This window comes from Seriola dumerili, unplaced genomic scaffold, assembly GCF_002260705.1.
Source record: "Seriola dumerili isolate Sdu_G_001 unplaced genomic scaffold, Sdu_1.0 BDQW01000052.1, whole genome shotgun sequence".
Lineage (NCBI taxonomy): Eukaryota > Metazoa > Chordata > Actinopteri > Carangiformes > Carangidae > Seriola > Seriola dumerili.
In genome coordinates, this window is record NW_019174307.1 from 6250499 (window position 1) to 6265486 (window position 14988).

At 37.5% G+C, this 14988-nt stretch overlaps 1 protein-coding gene across 1 annotated transcript in view; it reads right to left on the reverse strand.

The window, feature by feature from the left end:
• The window catches only part of thsd7b (thrombospondin type 1 domain containing 7B), a 123734-nt gene that overhangs the window by 38278 nt on the left and 70468 nt on the right, over positions 1-14988 (reverse strand). Inside the window, exons 12-15 of the mRNA XM_022741319.1 lie at positions 13893-14008; positions 12861-12993; positions 11688-11791; positions 3654-3845 (exon numbers count right to left, since the gene is read on the reverse strand). Of these exons, the coding sequence (XP_022597040.1) occupies positions 3654-3845; positions 11688-11791; positions 12861-12993; positions 13893-14008 (545 nt within the window). The remainder of the gene's footprint in view (positions 1-3653; positions 3846-11687; positions 11792-12860; positions 12994-13892; positions 14009-14988) is intronic.

A 14988-nucleotide genomic window follows, 5' to 3' on the forward strand; every position in this document is an offset into this window, starting at 1 on the left:
AATCAAATCAAATCAATTCAGCTCAAGACAGCAAACTGACCCTAAGAACTATAGTATTTGTAGGAAATGCCAGGCTACAATGACACACATGAGGTACTTAAAGGCTTACTCTGACAAAGAAGAGAATCTGAGCAATTTTGAATGGCTCAGTAACAAAGCCGGATAGTGTAGCTAAACCATTTATCTGCAGTTAAGCTCTTACGGATACACACAAACTCTGCTCTCTGATCTGTGGTAGAAATAATTCACAGAACTTAATGTTTGAATACCCATACAACGCTCAACATGCGGCTTGAGAAAGAAATTAGCTACGACTCAATACTTGACAATATAGAAAAGGGAAAAACATTCATCCTACCACTTTCTGAACATTTTTACCATCCAAGTCATGTCGTCCTTTCTTCTGACAGGAGACAGATTCAGATTATAGCTGCATCTGCTTAAATGTGCATAATTTAAACATCAATACATCATCGCGTTATTAGTGTTAAGACATCAAAATAATTACAAACAAACTAGACTGGCATCCTGAGTTTTCAGTTCTTGACAAGGGGTGACATCGTAATTGCAACAGGAACAAACAGTTGAACAGTTGAAAATGAAATCTTCATTTGTGTTTTGCTGATACTAGAAAGAGGCTTTCAATCTACTCTACCATAATGTTATTAATTTGTTTGATGTATTAATCAACATATAAATCAGTTAAAGATTGCAAATGATGTTTAAAAATGTTACTTGCAGAACTTTTAAAGATGCAAGTCATCTTCCAAGGATCATTTTTGTCCATTACAGGCAGTGATTGCCACCGTGGCACATCCAGCATACATTTCACTAACTTTTGGGTAGTTACAAGTATTAGGGGTTTAGAGGATGTTGCTATCGCAGCATACATTCAAAATTCCATGCTGGGATAGCAATATGTTCCTATGACAACTCTATTACAGGGCTATTAGCAATCAATTTCCTAGGCTGCATGTACTTTGCAGGGTGGAGATGGGGGTCGAACATATCCGTATCACAACGACTGATAATCTGCTTTTTATTTGTGTCTAGGTTACAGTCAGTCTCTGACATAAAGTGTGTACATTTTGGTGAAAGAAAATAGTAGTGAGTAAAGGAAAGAAACAGAACGCTGGCTGGCTGTGGGTTGTGTGGGGCCCTACAATATCATCAGAATCACCAGTTCACCTAATCTACATGTCTTTATACTGTGGAAGGGAATCGCAGCACCTGGAGGAAACCTGCATGGGAGGAACATGTAAATTCCTCAGAGGAAGGCAGCAGCCTGCACTTTAAAGTGACAATGCTAACTACTGAGCCACCCATGCTGCCCTAAAGGATTGTCACATGTATGCTGGAGCTCATACCTCGACAGCAGCAGGAAAACCAGTCAAACACACAGAACAGTCAAACTCTGCGCCCATCTTTCTATGGTTGTGAGGACATTTTGGCTGGTCTTCACAATTTCAAAAGGCAATTTGAGGGTTAAACCTTGGCTTAAGGTTTGGGGTTGGGTATTTATTTGTTGTGGTTAAGGTTACAGTAAGGGACTGGGGAATGCATATGTCAATCAGTGTCTTCAAAGCTAACGTAAGTCAAGGCTCAGTTTCTCTGCCGACGCCCCAAAATTGTAAACACACCATTGTTATGGGTAATATGGGAATGATACGAAGGGGTCTGTTAAATTATGACACCAGAAAAAAATATACACATACAGTAGTCAGGGAACACCTGTCATGATGTACAGACTAGACAATTGTATTCCTTGTGTATTGTACTTTATTTTTCTGTGAATTAGTGACAGAGCTGTTGTGTTTATAACATTCACAGTATTTGCCACTGTTCTCTATAGTGTAGCTGTAACAGCCTTTACTTATGCCATACCACTGACATATGCTGACTTTAGTCTATGGAAATAGAGATTTTCTTTCTATTTCTCCACTTCTAGGAAAATCTAAGATACATCCTCTACTGCTGAAAAGCATTCTGTTGAACAGCCTTTTGGGCCTTTAAAATTCAGTTTAGACACAGAATATACTGTAATATAGCTCAAGGAGGCTTTTCAGTAAAGCTGTATTATCTAAACAGAGGCCTTGGTAAGCTGCCAACTTCTTCAACCACACGCAAAAGCTTAAAACCCACAGTGGGTTCGTTACCTGACAGATAAATTTAAGCAAGTGTAAAAGTGGGCATAAAAGAGTTGAAATAGTGACTTATTATGACCATTACAACCCACTGAACATGAGCACACACACTCTTCTCAAAGCAACACACCACTGAGCTGAGGCTGATTTCATGTGTTGGATTCTAAGAGCATTACAGACGGAGACAGGGTATGTTTACTACAGCCCCTCTGGCATCGGATCAAATATTCATGAAGACAAATAGTATCCAGGCTGGTCTGCAACCACAGCATGTAATTCAGATTTTACCATCTGCACTGAAATAACAGATTACAAACAGTGAGAGACCTAATTTATACCTGACATAACACTACAGTGACAGTAGAAAGTTACAGTAACAGAGCTACAACAAGAGAACTGGTTATATGTTAAAGCACAGAGACTTATTAGCACATGAAGAAAATTCTGTAATTATATCAACCCTGAAGATCAAGGAATGTTCTTGAGATACTTTTTTTGAATGAATGTACAAGGCTACTACTTCATGTTTCCAACTGTTTTCTATACTACAAGGTTATATCTTTGCTGGTTCGTGCTTTGCTGTGGCCTTCTAAGTCAATTTAAATGTTATGTGTAATCTCTTTCATTTGATAATTATTCTCTTCTTACTCTAATTTTTGCCTAATTTTCTATTGAGTTTGCTTGAGAAATGAAAGGGTAACTGTTCTAAAACTAGAGTTATCCAATCAGATTTTTTGTTTTTCTTGTTGCCTAGTCAGAGAAAAGGTGAGCTGGCTCACTCATTGGTTAGCACTTCATAAACAGGACAGAAGGCCTTGTTTGTTTAGAACGTGGTAGGTGAATTGACCAATGACATTTGATTTATAGTGGGTGGGACCAAAAGTTATTACCCTAGGCCTTTCCAAAGACTCGAGGCCAGAGCTATCTCACAGGGTTCACCTTGTTCTGTCCAGGGGTTTAAGATAGCAGATCAGTGACAGCAGTCACAGCACAGATGGCAAAGTGATAGGACAGTATTCACAACTTGGTCTACTTTTATGAAAAACCCTTTTGATTCTTTTGATCGGTCAACCTTTACGGATTAGGAATATAAATAATTCAGGAACAGACACACAATCGGACTTTAAAGGTAGGGAGTCACCACTTTTTCACTGTCTTGCTGGTTTACAATGCTGGTAAATCTGAATGAATTATACTTTTATACTCATGATTTCTTTAAAATAAACTGAACAGTTGAAGTGTGGAGAATCTATTGCAGGTAACGGGTCAACTAAAGGCCTAGCTCTAACATTCACAGTTCAGCACTGGTGCTTTGACAGTAGCTTGATGTAGATTTATATCTATGTAACCAGCAATCAATGTAAGTGTTTTTACTAGTAGTAAACAATACTACATTTGTGTTGAGTGAGCTTCTCCAATAATCGTGAGAATGCTTGACCCAAGAGAGCAATCCAAAGACTAAACTGTTGTCTTGAGTGATATTTGTGCAAATAAAAGTAGATCCTTTACCCGTGAGTGAGCGCTTGCGACTTCTAGAAGTGCCACATCCAGTGCATTCAGAGAACTTGGACCATGCAGTCAGAGTGCAATCATCCTTGCAAACCACTCGGCACTCTCTGATCTGAGGGGGCGTGGGGCCAGCCCATCGCAGGCACTCCGTCATATTGGTTGACTCACCGCTCTCACCAACACAACTAACTCCTGCAAACACAGGGGGAGGTAAGAATGTCACTTCATGTCACACAGACAATGCACAACTAAACACCTCACCAAGTTAACATTGAGTTAGATCTTATGTTTTAAAACTTCCTAGAGATATTTTTAAGGTCATTTGTGTTACAACATTTCTGATGTAATCAGAAGGTCAGAGTCATATTCAGGTTTATGTTCAGTTGAATGGGTTCAGACAGGTTTCTACAGTCCAGTCATAGCATAAGTTATAAAGAATATCCCTGTGCAGCTTTCATGTTAAGATCTATTGAAATGCTAATTTAACCTTCAAGCACAACACCTTTATCAGACTTCTTCAGATAACTATGATTTATTGAATAAAACAAGATACTCATAATAACAGATCAACATGAAAGCTAAACACTTTTGACAGAATGATGTATACACAATCTAATCAAAGTACTGGTATCTGATTAAAGAGGAATAAAGACATCACAACACAGTGCTGTAACTGCAATATGTGATTATGTGTGCTAAGAATAATTATTTAGAACACACAGCAAGACCAGATGGGTTACCTGGTCTGATGTAGGACTCAATTAGCTGAAAGCAGACTTTCAGTCCAGTGTGGCTGCTTTGATAACTTTGGAAAATACCCCTGAGCAAGTTCCTTTTTTTTTATATCTCTGACAGCAAAATATAAACTTTGACAGAAGTGAGGCCACTCTTTCTCAAAAAAGAAAAAAAGTGAACATGTACTGCAACATGATACAGGACACAGAGGGCAGGGCTAATCTGTATCAAGAAAATCCATTGCTTTGCATTTTGTCAAAATCAAATATCCATTCAGAGTTGTAAATTTAAATCCTCTGTGTACCCAACTTGCACAGTGAGGCTTATAGTGTGTTCATCAGACCAAAAAGCATTTGTAAAGTGCTAGGACACAGTGCAAATGCATTATTAGTTTTTGTTCAAAATAACATCTGACTGAAACAAATAGGACGTTATGCTTGATAAACAGTTGAATTGGTTATTACATTACAAAACAGTGAGTTTATGTGTTGCTCAACTATCAGCCACTCAGCTGCACAAATAACAAAAGTTAGTTCACACAAATGTCTTAAGAAAATACATATCTTAAAGCACATTATACCAGTGTCACAGGAACCTTCATTAGTATGTAAATATATGCAGTAAGGTGCTTCAAAATCTAATCATTTACTCTACAGAGGGAACCTGTGGTGTAAGAAGGAAATTTCCATTGTTACTGTTCTCCAGATAGACTTCTCACAAAAACGCGCGACTTACATATTTCTCATATTTCATGTATCATAGTAACAACTCAAAAAGAAAAAAAAAATCATTCAAGATCATTTTTGCAAGATTTCAATAGTGACAGTAATACTGTGAATCTAGTAGCACACTTATCAGCAGGCCAGCATGGTGGGAAAGGAATAATTTCCATATTTTCCAACATTTGATATTTCAGTGTGCATATCAAGTATGCAGCACTAAGAAAGGCAGAAACATAAATGAGGATCCACAAAAATAGTTATAAATGCACACATAGTTAATTAAAGAAATCAAATAAAAAAGAAAAACAGGAACAAACAAGCAAGTGTGAGGACACTCTGTCCCTGCAGGGTCTGCTGGCTGAGGAGAGGGGTCTTTAGTAGCTTTGTCAGGTGCCACTGATCAGACAGGGGCAGCAGAGTGGCCTGTAGCTTAAACGCAGAAGGTATAAAAACAGACAGACACACAAACACACTATACAGGACATAATGTTAAAATGCATTGTTCTCTCATGCACGTACATGCTGGGATCTAAATAAAGCAACGTTACCAGTAAAGGAAACGTCACCTCCTCTCAATGCCTCAACATCTTTGAGGATTCACTGATCTACAAACATGCCTTTAATCCATTTTATTGATTTCAATTTGACTTTTAAATTTTGCCCTCTGACAAAAACTGCTGGGTTTCTACATGCTGAGAATGTGTGGGATGGTCATTTACATACATGGCCTCTACAAAGGGAGATGGTAGCTTTTATTAATGTGCCTTTATGTAACATTCACAATCAGAGCAATCGTGAATCACAGCAAAAAAAAAAAAAAAACAGAACTTTCATTTTGCAATGTATGTCTTTAAGTTAAACACTGATAATACGATGAACCTTTAAAGGTGAATTGTATTTTCCTTTGAACAAACCTGTTTGAGAAACAGCTAATTGTTAACAGCTGCCACATTATTAGTCCAATTAGCACCTCTGTGGGAATAATTATATGTCCCTGTTAGCATTTAGTTCTGTCTATTTACCTTGAATGGTCTTCTCTCTTACCCAAACTACTCCACCAGTGACAACCCCATTCTGTCATTGCCAGTGTCTTTTATTAGCAGAGGCAAGAACAGCAAGTACTGACATTCTGATTTTGAACTGGGAGCCATCCATTTTTAACATAATTATCCTACCCTCTGGTTGCCCAAGCCCATTTGTGTGGTCTCTCACATCGTCTCCGCTCACAAATGGTAACAATTTTTGTCACAGTATCTTTGTCACTGACAGGGATCATCTTTAATTATACAGTTGCTTAGAAAGGTGAACATCATTGAGGCTGAGCTGAAAACTACAAGCTTTGAAGAGGCTTGTCACCAAAAAAAAAAAAAACCCTTGTCTCTAGGTTTTAAAAAATCTTTTCTGGATTAATGTTGTAGACTTTGAGATAAAAGGACATTATTTAAAAATCTAAATCCTTCCTTTCTGTTTTTATCTTCTATCATTACTTTTAATACTAGCCTTTTCATCCAAATAAAACCCCCTCCCATCGTATATAATCTTCATGTTAATTCAGTCATATTATTTTCATAATGTTCGTCCATGGGATGCCTCGTGAAGAATAATGTGGACTAGCTTCATCATGGCCATTAAATCATATTTTTCCTGCAGCAAAAGATCATCAGCATGACGCATTTTCCATTGAATAATTTCTCAAAACAGTTCCAGCCTTACTCAGGGAGGGATTTAACACATCCAGCTGGTTATGAGCCACAAGTTGGCTAAATTAAGACACAGTGTGTTGTAGTTAGTGTGAAATCCATTAGCTCATTGCTATCGCTCCAAGTTATCAGCTACATCTTCACAGGTTTTCCAGAGTTGCTTGTTCTATTTAGTGAAACTGTTCCTTTCAGGCAAGGTTAGAATTCATCTTCTCAAATCCTCTCTCATTTAATTCTTCTTATTCGTGACCCCCGGCATGTCAGGTCAGTGCAGGTACCACAATCCTCACCTCATTCTATACTCGGTCAGACATTAGCATTCATTTAAAATGCAGCCTTGCGTTCAACAGACACAGACTGAAGCCACACACACACTGAGATGGGAGGAAGTATTTGCTCAAGCCAAGGGCATATTGGCTTTGTACACCACAAACCCAATTGGTTGCTTGTTTCTAAACCTTGGCCATGATTCTAACCTACAGGCCTAAGCCTGGGGGATCAGAATGTATCCAGCAATCTGACTACCAGTTTTAACTGGGCTGAAAATCCCTGGTTGCTATTTGAACTATTCTGTAACTGCTATTCGAATGTTTCATCATCACTAGCCATCTAGCAGTTTCCCAGAGTTACACAATATTTCTATTAAAACTTTCATTTTCGATCAAAACTCCTGTAATTCTCCCAAGAGCAGCAACCTTGCAACAAAATGCTGCTGACCCCATGGAAAATAACAGTTTCTACAATGGTTCCTGGTTACCTCTCAGTTAGGGGTAGTTCAGTGAGAATGTCACTGATGATACTAAAAAGAAAAACTAGGTATAATTGTGAAACAATACAATCTGCCCAAGGTTTAATTAAAATTCACATGTGACAGTTTATGGTTTGATGCCTTCACATCCACAACCTCTTGTAGATACATTTCTGAGGCAAATGTCGGAAACGCTGTTAAGACACAGCATGGATACAAACAATATCAGTGGAAACGTGCAAATTGGGAACAGATGCAGATGTGCATTAAACAGGAAAAACGGAGGCGAATGTGAGCTTAAAATGTTAAACAGCTGAGTTTCTGGTAACTTCTAAAAACAGCTTGCCTGAGCTGTTACACAGAGGTGCTGCTTATTACCCCAGCAAGTGTCAGAGCATTCAGACAGGAAACGCTTCCATTGGCTGTTTGTGGCCACAAGACAGAAAGACATAATTACACCCCAAAGCGCAGTGATACTCTGCAGGACCATGTCACCATGTTAACACTTAATGCTGGGTGGTGACAGTTTACACAAGATTAATAAGATAAGGGTTTTATCATATTGTATCCTTGTAATGCATTTTTTAACAATTGTTTTGCAGTGTATTGTTTATTTATTTCAAAATTTGCTGACAATTGCTAAAACACTGTAAATGTTATAACATATGAAATGATATAACAGATTACTATATGAGACAATTCATTATTTACACAGTGGTGCATGGTTAGTTAATGATTATTTCATCATTAACTAATGGTTTATTAATGAACTGCAACAGGTTTGTGATAAGTGTTTGTAAAAGACCATCGCTCTTCATTGGCTTGCAGTCTGTTCGCGAGGCAAGCCTCTGCAGCTTACACAGTGATTGCATCTATTACTCAGAAGGTTTATTTCACATTAGCCTCAACTGTTGTTGCACCTTAAATAAGTTTAATCTAAAACTGTGTGGATGCATGCATTGTTTCTGCAGGGGCGTCATTATCCTGAGACTATTTGACTGTGACCTGATGGGAACTGCACAGTACCTCATAGTTTAAATAATACAGCTTATAAGAGTAAAATAGTCTCTGTCTAAAAGCACCATAATCACACATTTTATTAGCCAGTACCTTCAACAACAACCTCCCTAACTGACTCTGTCACTGACTTTTGAAAGTAAGGATTTGGGGGCATTACTGAGCACTATAATAAATTCCTAGAGTATATCTTTAAGCTTTGATTTCAAGCCTACATTTCAATTTCCAGCTGAATTGTGACCATTTTCTCTGTGACATGTTAATAATGGCTCTATATTAAGAAATGTGGATGTAAGACAAAAAGTAGACTTTACTTCAGATGCAGCGCTAAAATGTATACATAACATTTACTCAAACCATACCATTAAATCTTACGACAAAATGCTACCGAAAGAAAATGCAGAGAAGCAGGCAACAGCCAGAGTATTTTACACTGGAACACGTCTGACATGATAATGCTGCACATCTTCCTTGTTCATATTCAGTTTCTCAATGAATAGAAATATTTGAAGTAGATACCATCTCACACACCCTTACAACAGAATGTGACTACAACCACTACAGTGAATACTGATATGTGGAAAATAACACAATGTTGAATATTGTGTCGGTGACTGAACTTTATGTGAAGGAAGTCTACATTTCAAACAGAAAAAAACTAAACAAATGCAAGTACTATTCTAAAATGAAAAATAGAAAATGAATAATGTGTAATGTGTTATTGTATTGTTGTTATTGTTATTGTAGTGTCTAAATGCGTCATATGTTCAAAACATTACATGAAATACATTACATGGAAACTGCATATTTACTGTGCAAAAGCAATTAAATGAATATAGTGAAAAGAAACTAAAGTTAACTCTTCGTATAGAATTAGAGGTAATATTATCTAATTCAGGTTGTATAATACTTGAGGGAGTGAGTGTTGATGACTGCATATAGAGGGCTCTGGCAGGGAAATGCAGCATTTTTAAATGTCCTTGAATACAATAATTGTCGAGCCTATTCTATAACTCTCTGTCATTAAGCTTCTGTTTTCTATGCTCCTTATATGGCCCTCTTCCCAATACCGTGGCCTAATTATGCCTCAATTTGACATTTATGTGTCCTTTTCGTTGAATTGGTTCAGTCATTCATTGAGTGAACATAAACTCTGGATAACGTCTTTGTCATTTAAAATCTATATTTAAATAATATGTTTCTACCAACTGCAAATTCCAAACTCATACTTCAGTTTTTGAAATGTCACAGGTATTTAACTTAGTCATTTTCTAATCATATTCAAATAGGAAGCTCTAAAGGTCAATGAGGCTTGCTCTTAACCTGAGAACACTACAGACACTTTCCCCATCTTCACCAAAAAGTCACAGAAATTCAATTGAGAAATGTCAGTCATAATTACACAGCCAAGTAAAAGTGAGCAACAGTGAGAGCAAGAAAAATGCGAGAAGGTTCTCAAGGCAGAACAGAAAGCCACTGAAAACTTCACACGAATCCCATCAGTGAACTAGATAGAACACCCAGTTTCTGGGATTTATTGGGACATTTACTCTCCTCTAAACGAATCTGAAATGATCCAATTAGCACTCTGGCTTTTTAACGATTTGGGCCAGTGGCAGTACCTTTCCCGACTCCACTCAGAGAAACACAATTCTTCACGACAAACACACAAACACACAACCCATTCACACATGCATGGAGCACGATCGATTAGGGGACACAATGGAGATCAAGGGACATGATGCAATACTTATGATATGCTGCTAACAGTAATGACTATATCATGATACAGATAACTCTGCAATATGGGACTATACTGCAGACATTCATCAACAACACAACAGAATAATTTCTATAACTAAAGCTGGGAATATTCCCGTATTGTAAAAAGAATGTTTTTCATTAAGCAGGAATCATGCCATGTAGAGCTGTGAGGAGTGGCAGAGGTTTCACTCACAGTTTTACAGACAACAGAGATAAAAAAAAAAGTGTTTAAAAATGTGCTGCCAATTAATTGTCTAACAGCCATAAATTGGCAATAGGCAGCTAGAAATCAGAGCTGCTCCAGAGTAAAAATGTCAGCAGCAAAGGAAGAATTAACCTCTAACTTCAAATAGTAAATCATCTAAAAACACATTAAAAACTGTGATATGAGCCAGAATATCATAAATATTCAAAGACATTTTTCAGTGCTGATCAATCACAAACGCATTTTAAAAGAACAAACTGTGATATCTGTACCAGAATATCAATATTATATCCATATACTGTATATTGCAAATAATTTTTTGTTGTATACAAAGCATTGACTAGTGTCACATACCACATCACTTACAGCCTATATATATATATATATATATATATATATATGTATTCACATTGCCCGTTGTTACATACGCAATGTAAAAAAAAAAGGAAAATGTAATCTGCAAATAAGATATTAAATTAGACAATATATTTTAGAAAGATTCATTCTAATGCCATGTTACTGCTGCTTTATTTAAAACTCTGTTTACCCGTCAGGAGTAAATTGGACAGCAGATTAATTCTGTGTATGGCATTGGTCTTTCTTTGTTACATTATTAATGGATTGTGTTCTGTGAGTGTGAGTATTTTCATTCTTAATTTGTGGTCTATAAATCGCAGAACTCTCAGACTTTATGACCCTGGGATCTCAAGAGATGAAGGACATGTTCACTTTTTCATCAAAAATACTCCATTGGAAGGGCACTGCAGCCAAACAGGTTTTTTTTTATGGTTTTATGAACTTTATTGTGCGAGTATGTGCATACAAGTGTGTACCATACTGTGTGTGTATTGTGTTTAATATACCTGATGTGCTTATGGCCAAGACTTACTGCATTAATTAATAAGAAACCAGTGTTGTGATGAGATCATCATAACAACCAACAGAGAGGCTCATCTCATAACACTCTGTGGTCAAATTGCCTCCTGCTTTATGTTTCCATCACCTACTTGTTAAAGGAGCAGTTTTGAAAGGGCTATTATGTCTAATTAAATAAGGAAAGAGATGGAAAAGGGAATCTTAAAATTGTGAAATGGCAGCAGCTGACATGTGTAGAGAATACAATAGGTCAGGGATGACACTTGCCTCTTGTTTCTAAACCAATTCCGCAGGCTTCTCCCGGTCCGCTTAATCCACGTCGAACAGAATCTGGAACCAGAGCACAACTGTGCCACTTGTGTGTCCTCCACCTACACGGAAACACAAAAGACAGAAAGATGTATAATTACAGTTTCAGGTTTTAGGAAAAAGGTTTTTTTTGTTTTTTTTGTTTTTATACAACTCATAATTTTTGGTTTGTAATTGGTGATCTGGACCAGATGCAGCAAACATGCAACCTCATAAATTGTTATAATTGCTGCTACAATTAAAATTTCTCACTTTGTCACTAAATTAGTGCAATTTGTGTCAAATTGCCATCTGGGTTGACTTTGGTTTGAACACTGAAGAAAACACAAACTGATGTCATACATTTTGTTATTGTAACTCTGTGTGAATGTCTTTTCAATACCGTGTCATAAAATCAAGAATCAGTTGAACACAGTAAACACTAAAACACACATATCATAGATATCCCTTAAGCAACCCTCTCAACTGATTATGTAGTGTCTAATGGTATTTACATTGGGTGCTCTTGTAATATACAGCATTAATTGTGGAATGTTGCTGAATGTTCATCTTGACCTGAAAGAAGGTAGGTAGAGACTGAGACTCTGTTGTTTTCTGTGTGTGCGTTTTCCCCGATGTTTGTCTCATGTTTCGTGTCACGTTGTGTTTCATACATAAAAAAATAAAAATAAAAAAAACTGGGGGTGAATTATGAACTTTGCAAATTATCAACCATAAAAACTACCTCAGGATTAAGGATAAAACTCCTCTGCCTTTAAACACTGCAACTCCTACATTCACATCCAATTTGCTTATTTGATGTTGCATTTGGTCAGCAATAGCAAGATTGTATTTGCATGACCTTATTCTAACGTAAACCATTTCTTTTTAGTTTATCACTACTGAACTTAATGAAACGCAGCTATGCTGCACACTACTAACAGCAGCGTAAGCAGCATGAAAGCAGGAATGCCATGGCGTCAGATATTAATGCCGTTATATAAGCACATGCATACAATATTTAACAACATTTATGGACCCTTGTGACACATGGCATTATATCATGCTTACACTTTATCCTCATCCTTTCCTTTGATAGAGCAGAAGATAAGATAAGAAGGGGAAACGGTTGTTTATAAATGGTGCCATTACCTGTACACTGGACAAACTGGACGTGATTCACACTCTCTCTCTTCATACAGCGTGTCAGGACACTCTTGCCCTCCATTAGCAGACCTTTGAATGACGGTCCTGTATCGAGACTGTGTGACGGCGGTTGTGTTATCTGTTGAACATGAAACACAATCTTCACAGAAGTCTGTGTTCAGTAAGCTAAGTGAACATTTTCCAGAAGGAAGAGAAAGTAAAATGATACTGAGACAGATGGCTGGCACATAAAGTCTTGGACAACAAATAAAGGGAGACACAATGACAACAATGAGGGCTAATATCTGGAAGACATGGCTAGAAAACAAGAAGTCTCAAAGTTGATCTGATCCTGATTAGTGTGCCCTTGTGGCTGTGATGTCCTCCACTTCACTGCAGTCTGCTTTTGGACACACCACATTGTAATAGCTTCATTTGCCTCACGCTTCAAGGCTCATTACACTCACACTAATTACAAAACATTGAAAATGGTGCAATTAAGAAAGTGATTACATCATCAGCGGACCCAATGGACTACAGCATATTTACAGAGACAAGATGCCTGCTCAATTCTTTTAAAAACAATTACATACTTTTTGATTTCCAAGATATTTACACTACACATTTGAAACCCATTAAATATCAATTTTCCTCTTCATGTGTCAACTTATTATAATGGAAACTTAACACTGTCCATTACAGCAACTTAAACTTAAATACAATTATTGAATACACTGGAGACATGAGGTCAGAACACATGTGGCAACATATTCAAGTGTCTCTGATGACGTTGTTATAAATTATACTAAGTGCCTCATGTTTTGGAGTTATAAGCATTTATGACAAAAACATATTTTTCCAAATATGTAAGTTGTGCTGTTACAGTTACGATTAGGTTTTGATTCACTCCATTTACCTTTACAAAAATGTTGCTGTGTTACAAAGACGAAACATTTTCAAGCCAGATATCCTGACTGGTTGTGGAGCTTTTAGAAAGATGTTCCTAAAACTAAGTTCATAGATCGTGGAAAGACGAACCTGGCATACAGGTTGACGGGCAGGCTGTCCATTCACTGAAGGGTGTCACAATGCAGTCCTTCTTGCAGGGAAGCAGACAGGGTCTGACGGTTTCTGGACGAGAAGAATCTGAACACCTAAACATACAGACAAACAGTGGACTGAAAATCACACCCCAGGCAATAAATGTTAAACGTCTCACTGGCAACAGGACACGGCAGTGAAATAACTGCCCTGTCCCTGACATCACGCATCTCCCCACAGACAACATGACTGATTACATGTCCCCCTGCCTGTATGCTTAAGTAAGAGGCGCACAAATTTAGTCTTCTCAGAACAAATTGCTTTATGAGAAGAAAGTCTCTGACTATTCCAGTTCTTATGTTTCATGGTTCGTAACACATTGTCCATTTTAAAGCCAAGTTGTCTTAAAACTGCACTTATCAATACTTTTTATATTAACAAGAGATCAAATGACTGGAGTAAAAGGTGTCGCTCATAGGGACAAAACCACAGAGATCATCACCTGATTCTGCAGCTGTCCTCAGCCTCTTTTAAAACAGTGTTCACACGTGATTTTAACTTAATGTCCGCACAATGTCCCATTCTCTGTGTGACCCTGGTCCTGTTGGCGCGCTGTAGTGCAACACTTCCTATTGGTGATGGGGGGCGGCACTTGACACGTCATATGACGCGCTATGGTGCCACTGTGTTTTTGGCTTTACAGTACTCTTGTTTGTGGAATGACACATAATAAAATTACAACTACTGAATTTCTTACGAGTACTGCATAGCTTTTGTTAGCGGGAACAAGTTTAAGATCAGTTTAAATAACCAGGTGCCTGTATTTATCTCCCTGAACACATGTACACAACAGCCACAGTAGTATTTTCTTTGTAGCAAGGGAACTGAGCGTTCTGGGAGCAAAATCAATCCATCAGTCCACAGCATGCCTGCTAATTAAACCTGAGAAAAGTGAGAATATGCAAACTGTTTACCAATGAAGCATTCCTGCAACGCCAAGGACACGATTACCAGGTTTAAGGAGAATGTAACAGACTTTTACCAATTGTCCTAAAATAGAAAATAACCATGCATTTCTCCTCCATTTATGCTA